Source organism: Acipenser ruthenus, chromosome 29, assembly GCF_902713425.1.
Source record: "Acipenser ruthenus chromosome 29, fAciRut3.2 maternal haplotype, whole genome shotgun sequence".
NCBI classification, from domain to species: Eukaryota; Metazoa; Chordata; class Actinopteri; order Acipenseriformes; family Acipenseridae; genus Acipenser; species Acipenser ruthenus.
This window is the reverse complement of record NC_081217.1, coordinates 2,807,217-2,831,187: the sequence shown is the minus strand read 5'-3', so window position 1 is coordinate 2,831,187 and position 23,971 is coordinate 2,807,217. Positions and strand designations below refer to the sequence as shown.

Here is a 23,971-nt window from a genome sequence, read left to right as displayed (position 1 = left end):
ACTGCTCTCCTGCCTGAGGGAGGGGGGGGGGGGGGGCAGAGAGGAGGGGACTCAGCCGGATCTGTTCCAGCCTCGTCCCATCCAACCTCTAGATAAACCTCAACTGGGGATGATTTGATTAACAATCCACCCCTGGATTTTATTAGAGCAATTCCACAGGATTGCATCAACCAATAGGATTTTTTAAAAAAAAACAAAACAATGTCATTTTTCTCATTGTTTTTGTAGCCTCTAAGGACAGCAGTTATTGGAGTAAAAAATGCACAAGCAGATGCTAGACCCAGGGTAACATTGGAACTGTTTATTGAACTATTTTTGTACAGACACGTTATAAAGACAGGGGATTGCAAAAGGCTGTATTGTGCATGTACATCTCTCCCACTTTTACTCAATAAATATTTCTCTTAAATAAGAAAGTGGTTTCTTTTCAGCAGGAAGATTTTTAAATTCATTTTATTTTTATTCGTTTTTTTTTTATCCTGAAGTTACCTGAAGTGGAGCTTGAGTCCAGAAATGGAAATAAATACTTTGTTTCTGTCTTTTGAAAACTATTTACACAATATTGTACATAAAGATCTCTATCTAACAAATACCCCAGCATCTCTGCCTTTCTTGAGAAATCAAAGAGAGAGAGAGAGAGAGAGAGAGAGAGAGCAGCACTGAGACTATCTCTAACAATGACAGGGAAGCAGAGGAAAGGTTCTAGAACCTTGTCTAGATTCGCAAAGCCATTTACCCCAAGAAATAACCAACCTGTGTATTTATGAGTAGTCTTCAGTTGTTTGTTATTCATTTGAAGATTTGTAAATGTGTGTGTTTTGTTGTTTTTTTCATTCAGACGATTTGGAGCGGTCAGTTTTGAGAATCTGACTCCTCCAAAGTGTTAGAAGGAAAGATGCTGCTGAGTGGAGGTGATGTCATTCTTGTATCGTAGTGTTAAAGAAGAAAGCCCCATCATTTCAACAGACAGCTGAACACTGTAGACAATGTTCGTGCAAGGAATAGAACCAGATAGACCTCAGGAGAGACTTGGAATAGAAGTAGCAGATACTGCTCCCTAAAGTTAGAGAGAGCTAACTTGTGTCCAAGAGACTTGACAAAAGATGGCCCAGAACATCCTAAACAATGAAATAAATAATGTTCACAACCTAAGAGGAAGAGCAATGTTTCTTGTTCTCTTGAAATTCTGCAGTGTCGTCCCTGTTCTTGCAATGATATTCCAGGCCAGGCAGGCAGCTTGTTACAATGGCAGGACCAGGGCTGCACAGTATGAGAGGGAGTGACCTTGGAGGAACAATGTGTTTTCTACCCACTAGGCAAGTTAACTGGGGTGGTGGCAGGAACGGAGACAAACCGTATCAATAGTGTGGACTGGACGGCAAATACACTGTTTAGGATGAACGCTTGTTTGTTTTTTTCCTGTTCCAGTCACAGAGCTCAATAGCGACCCCTGGTGGAGGCGGGCAGGAGCTGCTTGGAGCTCCTCCATCCCTGTTTCTGCCTGTCAGAGAAGACCACTAAACAACAGAATCATTGATCCCGAGAATCCGTTTTTCAAACATGCTGCTCCGAGGGTCCCTAGCGATGGACGGGAACGGCCCCCTAGTGGCAGCCGCAGGCTCTCACGACCATGTTGCGGTACTTCTTCAGGATGACATTGGAGCTATCGTCGAAGTAGAGCACCGAGATGGCGTGGAGCTGTGTTGGCGCGCAGCAGGGCTTGGGCACCGTCTCCGGGTTAATGAAGTGAACCTGAGGAACGAGACAAGAAGAGCACAGCTCTCAGATAGATGAAGGAGGTAAACTGAATAAACAGAACAGAAACACACGCTGTCTCGTATTTACACACACAAAGACTCAGTCGCGGAGGCTGGTAAAGAAGGGTCCATGCTTACCAGTGTCTGCACTATGGCGTGGTTGGTAGCGTTCATGTAGGAGTTGAGGGGAAAGGCACACTCCCCCTCACAGTAGTAGGCAGCGTATCCTTCTGGTGCTATAATCCAGTCCTGAAGAGGAGACAAGGTGAGGGTCAGTGAAGAGCAGAAGCACACTTCAGGGACAAAACTCTGCCATGAGACCACTATCCTCCTCACTGTAAACTCCAGCAGTAACCACATCAGGGATTCATTATCCACATGCAGGACTATGTATCAGTAATTACAGAATAGTAGCATGACAGATTTGAAATCAGCATGATAGATTTGAAATCAGCATGATAGATTTGAAATCAGCCTGACAGATTTGAAATCAGCATGACAGATTTGAAATCAGCATGACAGATTTGAAATCAGCATGACAGATTTGGAATCAGCATGACAGATTTGGATTCAGCATGATATATTTGAAATCAGCATGACAGATTTGGAATCAGCATGACAGATTTGGAATTACCTGCCATCCTAGATCTTTGAAGCTGACGTAGAGCTCGTGTTTCTTGCAGGCTTGCCGCTGGTCTGCACTGCTGTTATCTAGGGACAAGGAAACAAACAGAGTCAGAACCCGTCTCCAGCAGAATGGACTCTGGATTGGCTCCGTCCTGTTGGACTAGACCAAGCTCCAGCTTTAAGTTGGGAGTACAGTATAAGTTGCAGCCTCAGAGCTGCACATGGCTATGCAATTCTAGTTCCGGCTTGTTCGAGTGCCTTTTGTTTTGTAACCTGCTGCAACTTGCTGCAGAGAAGAGTGCTGCCTCACTGAGAAATATGTGGCTCTTACTGTATTGCATGAAATCCACAAATAACTGGCAATCCATTACATCTGTATATCTGATATGTGATCTGATTGCACTAGCCTGGATGTAGTGCAGTGCCGAGGCGTGAGTTTGAATTTCAAAGCACGTTGTTACTAATAAACTGGAACGGCATCTCATGTATTTATTTGCTCCTAGAGATGATGCTGTGAGCAGTGCTGTCTGTGCTGCCTGCTGTGGTGGCTCAGCTCATTACCTGCAATGCTGGAGACCCGCAGCGCCTCCTGCCCCTTGTTCCCCTTGGAGCGGTTCTGGTTGCGGTGTTTTCCGTTCGCTGAGCGGATGCTGCGAATGTGGATCTCGGTGGCTTTGAAGAAGGCCACCATGAAGGGCTGCTTGTTCTGGGGGCCGTGGCGCCCGATCAGCCCTGCCACCTTGGGGTTCACGCTTCGACCTGCAACAGGGAGACAAAGAGACTGAGCCACACTAGCGAGGGATGGACAAACACAGACAGTCAGCTTGCAGTCTAGAACGTGCCTTGAGTCAGGGAAAGAGTATTCTCAAAACGTAGTGTTATAGTAGAGAACGTGGCACCTCAGAGGTGGCATTAGAGCAGAGAGGGAACGCATATCAGAAGAGAATAGAAGAAGGCAATGCTTCACAAGATTAAACAGGGCTCCCAAATCTCAATGGTGCACCAGAGCCAGCTCTCAACTGGGATTACAGCACATATTAGCCCTGAGAGTGGTGTTGAAAGCGCTCCAGACCCTGAGAGCTACATGTCAGGCAGGAATGCTGTGAAATCTGAGAGGAATAGCTGCTGTCCGAATAAAAGAACTGCAACTGCTGGGACGGCACGTGAAAGATCAGACTGCGCTGAAGACGGCACTTGGGGAGATAAGTATGTGTGTGTGTGCGTGTTTCTGGTACTCCACTTGCAATGAAATCCTTCAAGTTCACAAAGGAATGCAGGTAAACACCTACACAGAGCCGTGTCTTGCTTGGACAGGTAGCTGCAGATGTTTGCTCCTTTTTATTTTCTAAAATCACTTGAGCATTACTTTTAACAGCAGCTCCACAAAGGTTAACTGGTTCAAAGCAGAATGTGGGTAGACTTCACTTCGAATGTTATAGTGATCTCAAACTGCAGTTTTTGAGTCACTGTATATGGCGCTTTGGCTGGTTGGGAGGCAACTATATACAAATTATTACCCCTTTTTTAACTTTCTTTTTTTTGTCTTAGGGGCACCCAGTCCATGCCAGACAGTGCCAGTTGGACTCACCAGCCATGCTCTCCAGTGCCAGTTGAAGCCCCAGGTTGTGATGAGGGCTCAGGACCCAGTGGTTGCTGGTGGCGGTGATATCAAACACGAGCCATCCCTCCTCAGCAGCCCAGATCACCCGTGAGTCCAGGAGGAACAGCTCCGACTCCCTGAAACACACCCCCCCCACACACACACAGGTGTTATAGATATTGACCTGCAAACACATCACACACACACACCCCACACACACGTTATAGATATTGACCTGCAAACACATCACACACGCACCCCCCCCCCACACACGTGTTATAGATATTGACCTGCAAACACATCACACAGGCACCCCCCCCCACACACGTGTTATAGATATTGACCTGCAAACACATCACACACGCACCCCCCACACACACGTGTTATAGATATTGACCTGCAAACACATCACACACACACACACCCCCACACACGTGTTATATATATTGACCTGCAAACACATCTGGCTTTAACCCATTTTATATACACAATCTGCAAACATGATGCCTGTAATATAATACCTAAAATACTGTGTTACCTGTATTGTATTGTTGCATTCTTTTTCTTGAATGTTAGTCATTTAGTTGTTTGATGTTCTCCCCCCCCCCCCCCAAAAAAAAAAATTAAACCTGGCAGGATTTTCCCCTGTCATTTAATCTCCATAATGACTTTATTTCTATATGCTTTTGTCCGTTTCTATATTTTTTTCAGCACATGTAACACAGTATTCATTCAGCTCTCAATGTTGCTTCCTGGAACATGATGAGTCCACGACGCAGCCATTGCATTCTGCGCCAGCTTTCCTCTTCAGAGCTGTAATTTGAACAGTCATTACGATTTAGTGAGGGCATCATTTATATGGGGTCTGAATGTTGCCTTCTGTGTTTGTCTGCAGTGACAAAGCAAGATATTGTGGTTACTTCCTGGTTAAAGAACTACTTTAAAACAAACACCAGGGTCACCCTAGTTCATGAGACTGACTGTGTGTGGTGCTGGAGTCCCTCAGTGCATTTACTACAGTAAACTCACAGTTATTCTGCCATTTACAATCTTTGTCCCATGCATTTGTTGTGCTTTTCTATAGTTAACCTCCGCGCTCTGCCATGGTTCACTGTGATTTGATTTTGCTTTGCTATGCTTTTACAACAGCAAACTTTTATGAAGAGATTGGAGAAGTAAGCTAGGGCAGGCAGATCCAGACTAACAAACTGGGAGAGAAAAGAGAGAGAGACGGAATAATGCAGGTTGTCTGGATTGGCCTAAACACAACTGAGGAAAATTGTTTTTAAAAAAATAAATACAATAACTAGAAACATGTTTTTTTTGTGAATGCTGTCAGTGTGGAGTAGTGGTTAGGCTCCGGAGGGTCCTGGGTTCAATCCTTGGTGGGGGACACTGCTGCTGTACCCTTGAGCAAGGTACTTTACCTAGATTGCTCCAGTAAAAACCCAACTGTATAAATGGGTAATTGTATGTAAAAATAATGTGATATCTTGTAACAATTGTAAGTCACCCTGGATAAGGGTCTGTTGAGTAATAATAATATGTTTTTATGGAAATATTATAAACAGAAAGATTTTAAAGTATAAATGTCTGAAGATGGAAAATAAAATAACAAAAGAAGTAAAGAAAGCAAGACTGCTGGGGACAAAGAAAACACCATTTAAGATTTAAATATTAAACAAGCTGCCCTTACTGGGGAAGCCTAAATATCTACAGAAAGAAAAGAGAGAAAAAGAATGAGGTGTCTGTAGTCCGAGAAAGAGGTATGAAGACACAGACTGAGCGGCAGGTTGCACAGGTGGTGGCTGGACCGTCTGTGTTCACTCTCCCAAGGGGAACGCTACGTTTTCTTAATTGACAATAATGGGCTTCTAAACAGCTGTTAGTTTCACATAGAACAAGAGATGTGATTAATCACCAAGAGGAATTCTGTGGGAGCGCCTGAACCAAGAGAGAGAGAGAGAGAGAGAGAGAGAGAGAGAGAGAAAGAGAGAGAGAGAGAGAGAGAGAGAGAGAGAGAGAGAGAGAGAGAGAGAGAGAGAGAGAGAGAGAGAGAGATTAGGGAAGCTGAGGCAAGTTCAGAGGCCGCTGTGGAGCTCATAGCTCATCAATGACGTCTTTTCTACATCACCTGTGCACAATCAACAACTGGAGTGCTCAAAGGAATCTGGGTCAGCCTTGTCTCTTACGTTAGCTACAACTGAGGAATGATTTGCCTAAGCCTAATTGACACGTAATGTGCATTAGTGCAAGGTGGGACAGGAGATCAAGGGGTAATACGATTTTAGGCAGTAATGTGCTGTAGCGCTGTTTCACGTTTAAAAACGAGACGTGAATTAAGATACATTGAATGTTCTCATATACAACATGTCTTAGGGTTAAGGGTGACCCATTCCATACTCATTAGAGATCATATCACGACAACCCTCTCTGTTTTACACTGAGCTATTGTCTGCTAGATAAATAAAACAGATTCCCCACTTAGGGCAGTCATTCATCCCCACCTGTTGTGATCTACCTGCACAGGTCATGGAGGAGTAACCTGTACACACCTGTCCTAGTACTGGAGCAGACTGTGAGGACACACCTGTTTCGGACCCACCTATGCCGGTGGTCACCAGACGCCTTGTCGGTAGGGTCACTCCCTCTGGAATCCCCTTCCCATAGCCAGGACATGAACCTGCGCTCCCCTGACTCTGTGACCACACCGTTGTGCTTTTACAGGTCCCTCTCACCTGTCGGGGTGCTCCTCCAACACTTGGTAGATGCTGATGCGGAAGGTCTCGTTGTGGACTTGCTCGCGGATGAAGTCCTTGTAGATGCGGAACTCCGCGGCAGTGACGGCTTCACCCTCGGGGATACGAGACAGGTCAAAGAGGAACTCCCGGTGGTGCCGGCGCACTGGCAGAAACTCCTTATCATGCTCCACTGGGAAAAGCAAAGACAAAGGCAGACGTCAAGCACGGGAAGAGACAGGGAATAGGAGAGCGTGCTGTGATCAGACTGAGAGATTCAGTCCCTTTTTTAAAAATGGTCTTGAGCTAGCCTTACCTCTCGTCTGGACCTAACGGAACAACAGCTTTGGATGAAAGCCACTTCCGTGAAATCTAATTCAGGTCAATCTGATGATTGTATGCCTCTGTGGTTCCTTTGCTTCCTTCAATGTGTTTTTCTTCTGATTTGTTATTTTGCTCCCTCTCCCCTTGCCCCTGCTAATCCAGATTGCTGACCCGCAGCTAATTTATAGTAAAGCTTTGCCCCTGGAATCACCATCTGCTTGACCCTTAGCGCTAATCACCTTGCCTCCTTGTCAGCTCTTCTGGAGCTAGGCAACATTAGGCCTGATCACGATTTGTATGGGAAACCAAAGAATCACAGCCATACTGTAGCAATGTTTGAACTGGAAGCTTCAGAGAGGATCTGGGCCTGTGGAGCCCATACACCACCAATATTCTAGAATGCGGGCCCAGTACCACCAATATTCTGGAATGCGGGCCCAGCACCACCAATATTCTGGAATGCGGGCCCAGCACCACCTGTGTTAGATCTTATATATAATCATTTTACATACGTTTTGATGGGAACGATATCTTTATACACCATATGTTTTTAAAATCCATCCTCATAATGGTAACATACGCGAGGAACAGCGTACCTATCGAATAGCATTTCACATCAGATTAATTTAACAGGAAAATCAGCGTTATTTCTCCTTTGTTAGCCTTTCACAGACCACCACCTCTTACACAAAGTGACGAAACCAGAAAGGGGCAGATCTCAGGGTCCACTTTCTCTTGTCATTTCCATATTCAGTATTATGTTTGTGTATTTTAGTTTTGTATTCCATATTATGGTAGTGTGTTGTTAGTCTGCCTACCAAGAATACAAAATGACTTGTGAACCACTGTGTATGAGACAAGAACGACTGAATCACTTCACAGTTCTGCATGGTTAAAATAACCTTACTGATGAAATAGACAAAATCTCCTTAACGACTTTATTTTGCGAACTGAACAGCAGCGAAATGGTTTTGCTCTATTCACTAATCTATACATCATTGTATAGTACAAACAATGCGCCATACACAAGCAACATGTACACACAACAATGAGATATTGTAAGTACACAGCGACGATAATTGTACATTATTATTATTTGTTTATTTAGCGGACACCTTTATCCAAGGCGACTTACAGAGACTAGGGTGTGTAAACTATGCATCAGCTGCAGAGTCACTTACAACTACGTCTCACCCGAAAGACGGAGCACAAGGAGGTTAAGTGACTTGCTCAAGGTCACACAATGAGTCAGTGGCTGAGGTGGGATTTGAACCGGGGACCTCCTGGTTACAAGCCCATTTCTTTAACCACTGGACCACACAGCCTCCTATATAAAGTATGCGTTTTATCTAATAGATATTGGGTTTACTGAAAGTGTTAAATCATGTTGTTTAAAAACAAGGCTTTTAAAGAGATTATTTTCAATGTTTTCTCCCAACCCCAAGTATAAGGGAATCTGCCCCTTGACCCTTGGGTACCACCAAAGATTTTACAAACCCAGAGCCAGTGGAGAGGATCAGTCCGTTTTCTGGTGCGCTGCCCTAAAGATTCATAACTTTCAACACTCATTTAGAAAATCCGTGGGAAAGAAACTGTAAGCAAGAAGACTGGTAGACAAGCACGTAGTCATATGGGGCAGCAGTGTGGCGTAGTGGTTAGGGCTCTGGACTCTTGACCGGAGGGTTGTGGGTTCAATCCCTGGTATGGTACACTGCTGCTGTACCCTTGAGCAAGGTACTTTACCTAGATTGCTCCAGTAAAAACCCAACTGTATAAATGGATAATTGTATGTAAAAATAATGTGATATCTTGTAACAATTGTAAGTCGCCCTGGATAAGGGCGTCTGCTAAGAAATAAAAATAATAATAATATGGGTGAGACATCAAACAAAGTTCAAGTGTACTCTGCGCGGGCATTAAAGTTGAAAGAAAACCTGTTCTCCAGCGGAATTCCTATAAAGACAAGACGATAAATACAAATCTGGCCTGTTCTGGCAAATGTCATTAGAAAAAAAAAAACTTCAAATTCCTCAGCCCACATAAACAAATACCAAGACATCACTTAAAAGAATATCTTCCTAATAAGTCACAGGAAGAAAGGGTTATCAAGCAAGATCGCTCTCGTTCCCATCCCCCGCATCTCTCTCTTTCCGTCTCTTCCACACGAGCGGCCTGGCACAATAACAGCACTGTCTGTGGAGAGCGGAGCGAGGCATGGATCTCATTACCTTTCAATAGGGACTGAGCAAAGAGGAATCCTGGGTCTCTGTTCCTTATTAGTGGAGGGGTTTGTGCTTATTGTCCAGTCTTCCCAAAGCACTCACATTGTTTACACACTGCCTTCGCTTAAGGACTGGACTGCCCCAGTCCAAGATTCAGAGTTCCCATTGGGATAGACAAAAAGGTGGCTTCCTTAGAATGATACAGAGCCAGCGTTTCAGATATCAATGGCAATTTATTCTTAACATCTAGGTAATGCAACTAGGCTTCTGCTGTATAACAACACCCCGTGGTTTGAGGATTAAGAGGGGATCTTCCTATGCCTCTGTCCTTTACCCCAGCTATAACAAACACTTATATTATTGATGGGAAACCATAGCCTTTGTTATCACATATCCACCTAAACTAATCGTCTCAACGATTCAGACAATACCCTCCCTTGTCAGATCAATGAAAAACAACTGCAATTACAATAGTATGTAAAGTAACACCCTTTGGATAAATGTCATTTTAATAAGGGCTAAATGAAGTCATTCATTTTTCGAGACAGCTGTAGAAAAGTAATCCTTTAATGGTTATATGTGAAGTGTATTCTCGTCTAAAAGCTTTCCATGTGCTGCTTTTGTGGAGAACAACAGCCAATGCACTGTAAGCTGCAAGTTCAAAGCTACCATGCAGAGATACCTGGATAAGCTTTTGCAAGTGGAAACAATGTGCATGCTTATATTTCTGCACTGAAGAATTCAGCTAAACAGCCCAGGTTTTTGGTGGATGTCTTGAGTGTTCAAATTGGAATCACCCATATCGCTGAGCCAGTGGGATCACCTGCAAAGACTCAATCTTCCAGCTTTGGTGCTCTCAGGGTCGTTCCATTGACAGACTGACAGACTGACACTGCGTCTGGGGGCTCTGCTGTCTGAAATGCCAATAACAAATAACTGCAGAAAGTCAGCCAGCCAGCGCAGTGATGACATGGCAGGGCCTAATCTCTCTCCCCAGCTCAGGAGTCCCTTAGGCCTGGCCCCACCCCGACACAGGCTGCAGGTGCACTGGCCTCCAGGAAACAAGGACCTGTTATCCCAGCCGATAGAACAACAGGCCCCTTAATCCTTAAATCCTGCCTCCACATTAAAAACCCTTTATCTGCACTTCTGAGAACAGCTGGACACAGCTATAGGCATGTGGAGTAACCCCTTCCCTCTGTCTAACAGAGCTTGAATGCTTTGCAGTCGGCCGTGGTGGATCTCCGGGTTCGAGTCTCAGATCACCCCCTCTTGACCTCCTTGTGCCTCTTAATCCTATCAGGAAGAAGCATCCCGATTTCCACGGTAATAAAGATTTCAGTTGGGCTACCCAGAACCATATGCATGTTTCCCTGTAAAGGCTCAGGCTAAGACCCCTTAATAACAGTCCAGTTAGGTGTATATGTATGACAAGTGGTAGTTTTGTCTTCCCTTTTCTGTTTTCTGTTTCTCTCCATCCTTCATCGTGCTCCTTCTCTCCCTCTGCCTGTCAACCTCCTTTCATACCTTCCCTCTCCCTCTCCATCCCCCCCCCCCCCCCCCCCCGAAACCCATTAGTAGGGTATGGCAGTAATCAGAAGCCCAGCAGGAATGCAGTTAAACACAAGTGAGTGCGTTTATTGCTTCCTCTGAGAGGAAACAAGCAGCCATCAGCAATGCTGCCCTACCTGTGTTAAATAAACATTTAGTGGAGAGTTAGGCTTTAAATCGCTGGCTGGAGTAACCTGATCTCCCATGCCTGCATGCAGTGCTCTGACCTGTAACTTAAGCACTCTTCCGACCTTCTCCCTAACCTCTCATTTCCAGCCCTGCACTCTTCTGCATCATTAGAGCTTTGGCTCCGATGCTGTGCCATGAAGGGAGCTGGGATCCCTCTCCTGATGCAGCGGTGGAGACGCGAGCCGCTAGAATGACTCTCCGGACCATCGGTGCAAAGCCACCATGCATCTTGTATCTGATCTTGGATGAGGAGAATGTTACTAATCCCTCAGTTCATGACTAATACTGAGACCAGCAGTCATGTGCCCTAAACTCCCACGTACCCCAGAATAAGGGGCACGAGCCAATCATTTACTTTTATCTGCCTTCAAAACACTATCCCCGGCTGCTTTGTAATGCTATTCAGTGTTAAAAAAGACCTGTTCATGACTGGTGGTTTCTTGCTTTGGAAATCTCTCTGCAAGGGGGACCTCAGTTTAACTGCCCTTTGGTATGTAGTACGAAGAGTGGATCCTCTCAAGGCACACCGCTGCTGCAAATGAACCCTGATACCTCTACAGCAAACACGTTATCAAGCTGTACTGTAGGACCGGGTAACGATGAAAGCTGCTTAATAGCTGCCTGCCCTTCTGACCTCAGCGTCTCCAGGGCAGTGTGGGCTGGATCCCAGGCAGGGCTATTCTGACACTTTCCCAGTCAATGGGCTCCACTCAGTTTCCAGACACTTCCGCTCCAGTCGGGGTGACAGAACACATTAGCGCGAGCGCCTGTCCCTGCTCCTCGCACTCACATCTTGCCCCTCTCATTTCCACATCCCTGCAGAGAAAACAAAAACCTCACCTCCTACTTTTAAAAGAAATATTGAAATAATTCAAGGAGTACAACCTCCTTCCTAATATAATTTGAGTGCAGTATACCACCATGAATCGTGCACGGCCATGCAACTGCCTAAACATGGTGCAGGCTTACGCAATCACCGCAGAGACATTTAAAAGGACTGCCAATGCATGATTACTCCTAGGGTTACATCATAACGCCTTGTCATCTCGGCTCCTGCGTTTGACTTGAATTAAATGTGTTTTACAGGCGCATTGTCCCGCTACTTCTATTTCATGTTTGAAAAGTGGATTGCAATCTGCCTTATGTTTTACAACGCTGTCATTGTTGAATGTCATTTATGTTTTTTTATACAAATGCTTCTTTGCTATCCAGCATTCATTATGTTTAGCTCCATTGCAGGTGTGGGTACAGTGCATTGGTACAAACTACAGCAAAGGCTGGATAGTTACGTAGCTTATCCTTCTCCATGAACACTCGATCACTGTGGTTTATATTTCACACACGATGACGTCCTTGTCGGTGAGCTCTGCAGTGAGTTTGGTGTCTCTCTCCCTCTCTCTCGCTCCGCTGCTGCCTTGAATTATTCCCTGCTTTTCCATCCTTTCATTTAGAAGCAGCTGCCTCCCCACCCAGCTGGCAGAGTCCTCCGCTCAGCCCAGCCGCCTCTTATTACAGACTTGACAGGAATTCAGTTTCTAAGTAAATATTTTCATACATTTTCATCATTTTCACCCTAAACTGAGGGCAGCGTGCACGGCGCACATGATTTGCATTTCATTTAAAGAGCTTGTTGTTTATTTAGCTTAATTAAAACCAGATCTTTATTTTTTTTATTGCTGTTAAAGTTATTGATTGCCTCCCAATTCACTCCTCTGGGAATCTGAATGATTCTTTGCATCACTCACAGCTGCAAACCAGTTTGATATTTCCTGCACTGCGTTGCAGCCCCTAAACTGTGACCCTCCACCCATTCCTGTGTATGTGGTTGAATTGCACATGATCTGAGTTATGACTGTAGTTTAACTTTAACTCTGTATGATGGGTTTAATTCCATAATAAAATGTCGATAGATAATTACTAGTACAGTAGTCAAAATGCAGTTATCGTGAGACTGAACTACAATCTAACTTCCTCGTCCTTGACTCAAACCTCCAGCCACTGTGTCTTCAACTAATACCAAATATCATCGGCATTATTGGGTAGGCAAACAGGGTTGTCCAACATACATCCCTGTTCTGTCTCTTATCTCTGCCTGTGGTTGATCAACAGTTCACGGACAATGTATAATAGCAAAAGAAAACTTGAAACTAATTAGTCACCCTGCTCTTTCCATTGGCCATTTTTCATCAGTGGCTGTCTATTCATAAGCATGTTCAGACAGGCCAATCGGTGACTATTGCCTAACGCCATGTGTTATCTACAGATGAGTACTCTCGTCACATAACCCAGGACAAGCAATACATTACTTACAGCATTATGATCAGTTACTGCTACCAAACATTTAAAATACCCCCGACACACACACACACACACACACACACACACACACACACACACACGCACACACACACACACAATGACACACACACACACACACACACGCACACACACACACACACACAATGACACACACACACACAATGACACACACACACACACACACACACACACACACTGACACACAGTAGTTATACTATGTGCTGTATAAACTGTACAAAAGCTATGCAGCTGCTTCCAGGCTACGTTGTTCTGTACACACAATGTCTTCTCTATATCAGGTGCCAGGGCTGTACACAGAACATTTTCTTAAGAAGGTCTCTTTGAGCAATCCCCCGTGTTTAACTTGGCACCCTGCTTGTTTAATTCATACATAGATACCTGCCTGCTTATCCATTCCAGACTTTTGTTTTTCATCAAGCCTTTCTTCCATTGACTCACTCGCACATTCATTCATGAATGAATTAGTTTGTGTTCACTCAGTGGTGTTTCCTTCATGTGTCAGTTCATTCACCCATTCACTGCTACAATCCTGTGCATTGGGTTAACCACTGTGCTCTGTTCTCAAAGCACGCCAAGCCTGAATGATGAAATCATCTGCAAAACGGCTCTGAGACATTTTCACTTGTGCATACAGCTTGTACTCCTATAGCCTTGGAGACCTGGGAAAGCACTGGGCACTGCAGGTTTGCATGTGTTAATCCAATGCACGTTAAGACAGGTGACATCCCAGCCATCCGAGCAGCACTGCTTAACCCTGACACCACAACCTGATGCAGTCCAGCTGCAGCAACCCAGGGCAACACGGAGAATGCAGCTGATTCTCAGTCTTGTCAAAGCATCCAACCAGCCTACAGTAGATCAGCAAACAGCACTGTTTTTTGAAGCCCAATGCTGGTTGCCACTTGTTGACCACTGTGTAAGCATGCTTTAACACATGTCCAAGTCTGGAGCAGACTCTTTATTTTACAGCTCACATGTCTTTTTATGTGCGTACGTTGTTTATTGTTGCGATGGAAGAAAATCGGTTTATTTCAAAGTGAAAAAGTAGAAACAACAGGAAGAAAATGGTGCTGCTAATCGGATCGGTCTCCAAAATCTCCTTCTGTAAACACCCCATGATCTGAGCTGAAATCTCCTTATCATGGCAAACCATTCCACATTGACATGCTCTGACATAATGCACTGCGCCAGGCTTTTACACAGCAAGAGGGAAGGAGCCTGGGAACTCTTTCTTCCTTCGTTCCTGCTTGTCACTGTTATCTTGTGAGTTCTTTTGTTGCCACTTTCACATGCAATTCTACTGGAACTAAACAATGCTTACATTGCTTTAGCCCTGTCCAAAATCCCAAAGTTCCTCTAACTACAAAATATAAAGTGCTGTAAAAAAAACTTGGCAGGTATGCACTGTAGAACATTTTAGTATTTCATCATAGTGGTGGCCCTTGTTTAAAGTCAGTTTTAAACTTTCGATTTGCGCAATGCATTTTTTTAAATGATGACAATTATTAATGTATTTACTTGTGCAGTACTCCCAGCACAGTTCTGTGAGCATGCCTCTTGGCACCCCCTCATTCTCCAGCCACAAGGCGGGGTGCATGAAGGGGTTAACTGGCAGCACAGCTGTTTCAGCCTGGAGGAGCTGGGAAACATCTGTATTGACCTCTGGCTCAGTCCCAGGGGCGGCCCGCGGAGCGCTGGAATGCAAAGCAGCTCTTTGTAGAAAGAGAACACGGGGCAGGCTGCAGCTGTACAGGCCCACGGCCCGGGCTCGCTGGGCAGAGCGCTCCCCGGAGAGCTGCCTTTCACCCGCGCTCGCTGGGCAGAGCACTCCCCGGAGAGCTGCCTTTTCACCCGCGCTCGCTGGGCAGAGCACTCCCCGGAGAGCTGCCTTTTCACCCGCGCTCGCTGGGCAGAGCACTCCCTGGAGAGCTGCCTTTTCACCCGCGCTCGCTGGGCAGAGCACTCCCTGCAGAGCTGCCTTTTCACCCGCGCTCGCTGGGCAGAGCACTCCCCGGAGAGCTGCCTTTTCACCCGCGCTCGCTGGGCAGAGCACTCCCCGGAGAGCTGCCTTTTCACCCGCGCTCGCTGGGCACAGCACTCCCCGGAGAGCTGCCTTTTCACCCGCGCTCGCTGGGCAGAGCACTCCCCGGAGAGCTGCCTTTTCACCCGCGCTCGCTGGGCAGAGCACTCCCCGGAGAGCTGCCTTTTCACCCGCGCTCGCTGGGCAGAGCACTCCCAGGAGAGCTGCCTTTTCAACTTGGACAGAACCACGTCTCGCTCAAATCACCCCCCTGCCTGAAACACAATCCGGGTCTGGGCTGTGGTTGCACATTTCTCTTTCCACAGTATACAGAACCTGCTGGACTTCCCAGCAAACCCAGACTAGGATGCATGGCAGGACGACGCGCTTTTTCTATGGCAGGCATGTCACAGGCTGTATGGGTTCCCAACCTTACATGCATTCTCTCACAGCTAATTTAGTTAATACACTACATACCTGGAGGGCTTCCATTCGCAGTCTTTTATAAGGCTTGACGTTTTCTTTTTTTCCTAAATTAAAGGCATTACCACAGGCAAAGTCCAATGGAATATGATCTTCTACAGAGAGCTACTGTAAAACACACTGTATACATACTGTTCTGTTCCAGATATCCATGCTGTACAGGATAGCCTTAAACCATTTTCAAATACATTCATAAAATATACAATGCCACAGAGATAGTATTTGCTCATTACTAGTACCGGTACTGGTTGTAAATACTAGTAGTAAATTACATTTGGCAAATAACCTTGAAAACCAAACTCAACGCTAATGGCAATCTTGTAGTAATTGTTTGAATTGGGCAATAAAGCTTCACAATAGAAATGGTTACAATGATTACTCAACTGTCTCAGGGCTGTGACTCACTGTCTGTGTTTATTCAGAGTAAAACAGGTACCCAACTGCTTCCTTTTAACCCTTTCCACCACCCTCAACGACTCATTAAACAGGCCCTGTCAGCTTGCTGAGGACGGATTTAGCTTTCTTTTAAGAAGACAACATCAAACTTTACCTGTTCTCAGAAGCGTTGTTTCATCTTTACGATTTGCAGCATTCAAACAGACTGCAACCCCCTCCCTTCCAGTCTACCCCATCCCCTTGGAACAACCAACCGTTCACCATCCAATCTCTCCCTTTGATAAAGCTCAAGCCACCACCAAAGACCAGGGCTGTGAAGGGCATTGCAAACCAGATCAGTTATTTGATTATTAATTTTGAGCAGAAAAAAAACAAGACTAAAACAACCCAGAAGGTTCACTCAGGGCTTCTTGTTGTTTCTTACATAGTGCAGAACAAGTTACTGCCAGCACAGGGGGGGGGGGGGGGGGGGGAGCTGTTCGTTTTGAACCCGGCCATCCTTCGTGCACCAAGTCCTCTCACAAACACACCTTTGTCCTTTGTCAGGAGGGAAGGATTGCTGCAGTGAGGAGATGAAAGTGGAGCGCACACATGAATGCAGCTGGGACTGAGCTGGCATGCTTCCCCAACCCGTCCTGACATGCTCCGTCGGCAAGGGAAACAAGCACTGCTGTTCTTCCTGCTGCAGTAACAACCCTGCTCCCAATGGGAAGGTGTAGCAGCCACATCGCTCACAGCCTCACCTCTACCCCCATGGTGTACTGTGCTCAGGGGCTGTGGGAATCTTTGCAACTTTGCTAACAGCCTCACAAGCCCTATTTTAATTACACAATTAATATTGACAGATCTCCTATATGCTTTTCAGGTCACAGTAGTAGAGTATACATTTGTTTATCAGGCAATTTAAATAAATGTGCTATCACCAGCCAATCAGCAACCCTGATAGTGAGTGCAGCAGCTTCAGAAAGCTGTCTGCTCCAGACAGATTAGATGAAAGAGTCTGCCTCAGTCACAGATTCAAAATAAAGAAATGCATTATTACAGAGTCCACCGGAAGCAATAATGTGGATAATTATAAGCCAGCACTCTAGTTTAACAAGGTTTGGTAAGTTCTTCCAAGACAGAAGGAAACCGATTTAAACATGTCTCCAAATAAAACAGCGTCACCCTATCTAAAAGCACCATCTCCCAAAGTGGCCACATCCCTGATGCATTGAGAAACTTTTCAATATATCCAGCAGATTAGTTTCCAGTGGCGAGCAGTTTAAAAGTCACACGTCAAGCTACTGCAAATCTGTGCGATCCAGCACATGGAAAGGTAGTGCCAATACATATGAGGCTTTGCTTTCCTTGAGCAAGTCACTTAACCTCCTTGTGCTCCGTCTTTCGGGTGAGACGTAATTGTAAGTGACTCTGCAGCTGATGCATAGTTCACACACCCTAGTCTCTGTAAGTCACCTTGGATAAAGGCGTCTGCTAAATAAACAAATAACATTCACCTATATCAGGGAGATGGCCCTCCAATCATGGGGAAGAGCAAGGGTCTAGCTGGACTGAGCTATCCAATGATCTTATATATGCAATCAGGTTCCGTTCTCCTACACAACCTGGGGAACCTATAAACAACTGTAGGATTGGCTCCCTATTTATTCAGACTACAGACGTGAGCACTGTGTCATTCTGTGCTGATGGCTATTAGCCTATGGGCTTTGGAAACTTGGAAACTCGTGTCCCTTATAGTGACACTTTTACTGACAGACAGCCTTTCCCTTTACACTGGAATTGCATATCCTTGCTCCTATATTCGGTGCACACATCACCCCTGCAGTCTTGGCTCTTCAGTATGGACAGTTAGACCTCAGGCACTTGGCTTGTTGCAATCTAAAGCTGTGGCTGCTGTTCTTGATATATATATATATATATATATATATATATATATATATATATATATATATATATATATATATATATATAGATCAGTATTCCTGAGCTGTGTCACTGCTGCACCACAGAATAATGGGCAGAACACACTAACTGAAGACTTGAGAGATCTATACCTATCACACATAAACAACTGTGTCTGCTCAAGCGCTCGTCTGGAGCATGGTACCTTTCCAGCAGCACACTCTGTGCTTTTACATTCACATCTCATGGAGGCCTTAAATAAGCGCATTGCTGCAACTCACACTGTAATTATACATCTTAAAAATAGACTGCTGCTACCGTCACATCCGTGTGTTTGTCCAAACAGCGAACAATGAAAAAATGCAGTGGTTTCACAAGTGGGAGCAGCTGTCTTCTCCATTTCCCAATCATCAGCTTCTCTGATGTTCTGAATTTGAACACTTTGAAAGACAGGTCTGTAGACACTCATCCACACCAGACTGGGGTTCAAATAAACTGGGGTTCATTTGAATGGTCTCTAAATCGCCCACGTTCATATTGCAAACAGACCTTTTCCACCGTGCTCTATAAACATTAATAAGGGAAAGGGCCAGCGATATTAATATGAAGTTCAGGAGAGGAGGAGAAGAAGAAGTAGAAGAAGAAGAAGAAGAAGAAGAAGAAGAAGAAGAAGAAGAAGAAGAAGAAGAAGAAGAAGAAGAAGAAGAAGAAGGGAATACGGTAAACTATTCCCTCTACACACTAAAAGCTGCATTGTAATATGTGTGGTATAATACAATGAGGCATACACTGAAGGGGCTAATGTGTTACACCCTAAATCCAGAGCAGGTAAAATGTGCAGAATAGCTGTTCAACACTGTTTCATGCAGCAACCCCATGTAAATAGTGGCCAATATTACTAATGCGGCACCATCTTTAAATGGTTCAACAGTACCTGGAAAGATAAAGCATGTTGCAGATTCTTTAAACTTTCAAGGGTAAAGTCTTGTTTTGCTTCAGTGCTTGTCTCAGGCCTCACTATATCATCGCTGCCAAACACCTGAACATTAGGCGAAGCCAACACAGCTGTCAGGGCCAGGAACATACCGGAATGTGAGCGCAAGAAAATGGACTAAATTGCTATGTTGAAACAGATACTTAGTGCTACTCAAACCTACACAAAAACACTTACAAATACATGATGTATGTTCTCAGTATCGCAACGACAGGTAAAGCCTATGGGGTAATAATAGGCCTACTGGCTAAAATAAATATTTTTCCTCCCTTCCCACCCATTTAAAGTTAAACATGTTTTTAAAAAACGTATTTTCCCACAGTCATTTGTTGTTAATACGAAGCAAGGGGATGTTTCCAACTCACAGTCTAGCACTCAGAAACTTTTTTTTTTCATAATCATAACAAGCAATTTCCGATAGTTTAACGCGAAAAGCTTTAATGCGGAAAACTATTAAAATCCTGAATCTTGTCAAAGTTTCCTCTAAAATGCTATTACACAAACTACATTCATGTGAACGTTTTGGCAGCGGCCAGTTCGGATTACTTCACTGTTTACTCAGTAATCCCACTGGGAGTACAAAACTATCCACACAGTCCGTGTTAATCTAATTTGATCAATCCGACAGCGCCTCACAAAGCAGCTGCCTTGCCATTATCAACCGACAGAAATTTAAATATATACGATGATTTTTCTCTTTTTGTCATAACCATAGAACCCTGACAAGAAAACAGATCAGTGTCGTGTTAAGAGCGTCTGCATAATCGCGCTTCTGTTCTGAAAAAGGCGAGGCAGCCTTCTTTAATCTCTACAGAGAACTCAATCAAACGCGGGTTTAACTCTGCGGAAAGCCTTTAAAAAAAACCTTAAAGCGATTCCTAACACACTCAGTTTTTGTTTACATTCATGGGGTTGCATTTCTGCTCACATAACATCAACACGCGTTTAAAAGGTTAGATGTATTTTTTGCACTGCTGCATATTCCTAAAAACCCGTATATACTTGCTTCAAGTTATTTAAAAACATCGGTAACGCTGAATGTCTTTCTTTCTTTATTTAAAAGAGCCCTATACCCGATGACTGGATGTCTGTCACAACTTACCCAGGTTGACAAAGCTCATGACCATGTCAGCATCGTTGAGAAAGTTGCTGTCCTGCATGGTCGCCAGCGGGGGTCCCTGCGTGGTGAAGATCGGCTTGTACGGATAGGAGAAGTGCTCCTCCTCTTCCTCGGTGGACATGGCATTGTAAAGATCCAGCATGAACATGGGGGCCGAGTTGTGCTTGCCGTGGAGGTGCGGCCGGGGTCGGTGGGGGAGCCCCAGGATGGAGAGGATCTCCCGCTGCATCTCCCTGCGCTCCTGGCTCTTCAGTCTCCGATGGATGAAGCTGGAGTGCACCTCGTTGTCCAAGGTGAAGTTGGTCAACAGGCTTTGCGTCAGGACGCAGCAACCCCATAGAATAATCAGCGCAGGAGCCGGTTTATCCAGTACTGAAACCATTTTGTTTAATAGTAGTTAAAAGCAAATGGAAAAATCGCACGGAAGAGCCCCCTTCTTATAAACAATATAGAAAAGGCTTTTCTGTCACTTGTATAGTTGCACACGTTGGTTTCAAGCAAGCCCGATCCTTCTCTTCCTTTCTTACAAATAAAGACACTTGACCACCAGCATCAGCTTAACTCTCTCATCTTGGCTTTTCTTTCCCATCCACATACTTTTTTTTTTGTTCTTACCACAACCTCTTCTTTCGATTCTCCCAACTGGTTGGTAGCAGTTGTTCGCTCTTCCTTGCTCCTTTAAAGAGTAACTGATCCTGTGGTTTTCGCTTCTCTTCCCCCCTGTCACTATACGCACACACACACGCACGCACACATACACACAACCCTGCGAACTTCGCAAGACGCGCAACACTGGGATGACTGCAGACAGCAAGCTTTGAGGAGGTACTATCTGATGGGAGGGGCGGCAGGCAGCGTCTATATTACTGTTCAACAAAGACAAGAGGAGGGGGGTATGTGTGTGTGTTTCGGGGGGGAGAGCAGAGCATCAAGGTTGTCTCTCAGGATGTTTGCCTGCTATTGAAAAGGGAGGGATCCTAGTTCTCCAGCGACAGCAGTAATGTGATGTAAACACATTTTTAAAGACCGTCAGGTTAAGTGTCTGCATTCTCGTTTCTTTTGTTCACGGCAATGGGCTATAGCCGTTTCTTCTTTTCTAATGCAGGCGCCTGAACAGTCTTTTGTTAGGTGTACTAATATATAGCCTTTGTGATTTTGTGTGTGTGTGCGCGTTGAGCTCACTTTTTCGTGTTCTGTAGTGCCCCTTTTCACACAGAGCTAACGCAGCCTCTACTGAATGAATAGCAGTACAATGCAATATTTTGTCAGTTGCACAGTCACAGCACATGTTGTTTTTTTTTAATGCAATCCGTATGGAAAATACACAGTTGTTTCTCCTATTGATTCAGCACTGTGTTGTATAGAATATGGTAATAATTCTACAAAATAATTGACGATGTCGAAATGAACTGGCTTCTGACAAACAGTGTGTGTGCGTGTGTGTGTGTATGTGTTTGAAAGGAGGTGTGACAGCATTGTACAAAAATGAAAAAATGTGCGGTGCGTTTGCGATAGGATACTGAATTTTCGAAAGCAGGTGTTTCCAGTTAGACCTATAATAACAAAATGACATCAGTGAACGCCGCCATAAAAAGAAAAAAAAAATGCAGTTCAATTTTAAATCTAAAGCCATTTCTATTTTCTTCAGAAAAATCGATAATTGATAGCGTTAGGTATTTTCTAAAGATCTGAAACTTTTTGTATTGCTATGTTAACCCTTTTATCAGTTATGTAATTAATTATTTGTTCATTATTTAGTTCATGCAGAGCTTAGAATATTAAGGTTGCGCCAGTATTTCTCATGTCTTATTGTTTTATTGTTATCGTTATTTCTGCAACAACAACATTATTATTATTATTATTATTATTATTATTATTATTATTATTATTATTATTATTATTATTATTATTATTATTATTAATAATAATAATAATAATAATAATAATATCAAAATTTTAAAAATGAAAGGGTTAAAAAAAACCCCACCTGCTTAAAGGTTATATCATTTTCTTCATTTGGAGTTTATTCCGTATGTCAGGGGTCTAGGTTTCAAACAACTAAAACGTTCTAAACATTTTAAAGCTCATAGTCTCAAAGTTGGGCACCCCAGAACTAAGCACGCAGTTTTGTACAACGAAAAAGCAAGAAACTATGGTACGCGTATGCTGTCTTCAGCGAATCCCCTTTTGTTTATTTAGAGGTTGTAGGAAGTGTTTTATTATAATATGGACATGTACGGGTGTTATTTTTTCTAAACACTCTTTCAGGTTACCAAACAAAGCTAATTTGATTAGAAAGAAAAAAACACAATATTACAACAAGTAGTCAACCTTACTGACATACAGTTACACATTACCTTATAAAGTGATCATTTAATCACTGAAAACAAACAGACAAAGAAACTATGTCTCGCACCTCAAGCCTTGAATCCTGCAAACAGTGAGCTGAGGCTGCAAGTGGCTCTGCTCTCAGATAATTGATTCAATCACAGCAAACCCGTTGCAAGGTATTTGATGGTTGGATAAGCCTGGCATACCATTGTCCACAATGGTACAACCACAGGCAACAGAGCAAGACTCAGCACCCTTGGAACTCATATCCTGCTGTAATGGGTTTGGCTTCTTGATTGCACACGCACACCCACACGCACACCCACACACATATATATATATCTCATCTTTAATTAATGTTGCTAATACACTGGCTACTTGCTGAACCTTAAACATCATAACATGCCAATGAAGAATTTCCCAGCTGCTCTGCTTCTTGCTCCCGCCTGTGCAGTTTTATTAGTTTATTTGAGGGCAGCAGGAGATGCTGGCTCTCTTTCTCACAGTGGAGATGCTATCTCTGCTGTCTGAGCAGCGTTAGGAAATGCTGTGTGATTATTGATAGTGGAGTAGAGTTTGTTCTGAGACTGATCCAGACAGGAATGCAGTGAGGCGTGGGGGGGGGGGGGGGGGGGGGCTGTAGTGACTCCAGCCAGCCTCCAACACAAGGGATCCTAGCCAGACTCCAACCTGCCCCCTTCACAGCACAGCACTTGCAAGGTTACAGGCGTTTACCTGCACAGGCTGTACTCTGAGTGGATTTACAGAAAGATCCGAAGCAATCTGGGAACAGGAACAGGAAAGGCCCCAATAAGCCTCTAATCCATCATTCTGCTGAACGATGAAACGCTGCTCAGTCAAGCTGCACGTCTCATTGTGGGCAAGGGGCTCCCTGGGTCCTCCTCGGAGTGGCTGGAGGCCATGGCAGAGTTAAAAGCCACTGGTGACTGTAAGGGCAGGTGTGTGAATAGCATAATAAATAGCATCATCAACTTGCTTTAATGCATTGAAGAAAACACTCGCAGACAAAGGTAAGGCTGAAGGTAATACATGTGCAGCACATAGTACAAAAAACAGAGTGATGTATTCCGAGCACAGTGTTGCCACCCACTTACAAACACAGGCAAAGCATAACCAAGAAGTGTAAACTAACGTCCAGTGATGGGGCTGGGGCTCACAGCATGCTTTACAGGAGCTTCTACAAGACAGAGAGCAGTCTCGGCTCAATCAATGCAGCCCCGTCTTTGATACAACCCCAAGAGCAAATGTAAAGTGCTGCTACAGGCAGGAAGTAGTAACATTAATTCACAGCGGTAAGCAGGGGCTGGGTGCAGCAATGTAACAGCGCAGCGGGAAGAAGATTAACCCTGGGTG

The 23,971-nt window shown here is 44.4% G+C and overlaps 1 protein-coding gene across 1 annotated transcript; it reads right to left on the bottom strand.

Moving 5' to 3' along the window:
• Nucleotides 1–286: 286 nt before the first annotated feature.
• LOC117426719 (bone morphogenetic protein 7-like) lies at nt 287–21,095 on the bottom strand. The gene is made up of 7 exons (XM_034044631.3): nt 20,249–21,095; nt 6,723–6,915; nt 3,973–4,121; nt 2,946–3,143; nt 2,392–2,468; nt 1,896–2,006; nt 287–1,752 (listed from the first exon to the last, which is right to left on the bottom strand). Exons 1-7 carry the CDS (start codon nt 20,646–20,648, stop codon nt 1,603–1,605), a joined length of 1,278 nt encoding a protein of 425 aa, XP_033900522.3. The 5' UTR covers nt 20,649–21,095; the 3' UTR covers nt 287–1,602.
• Between the last annotated feature and the right edge of the window lie 2,876 nt (nt 21,096–23,971).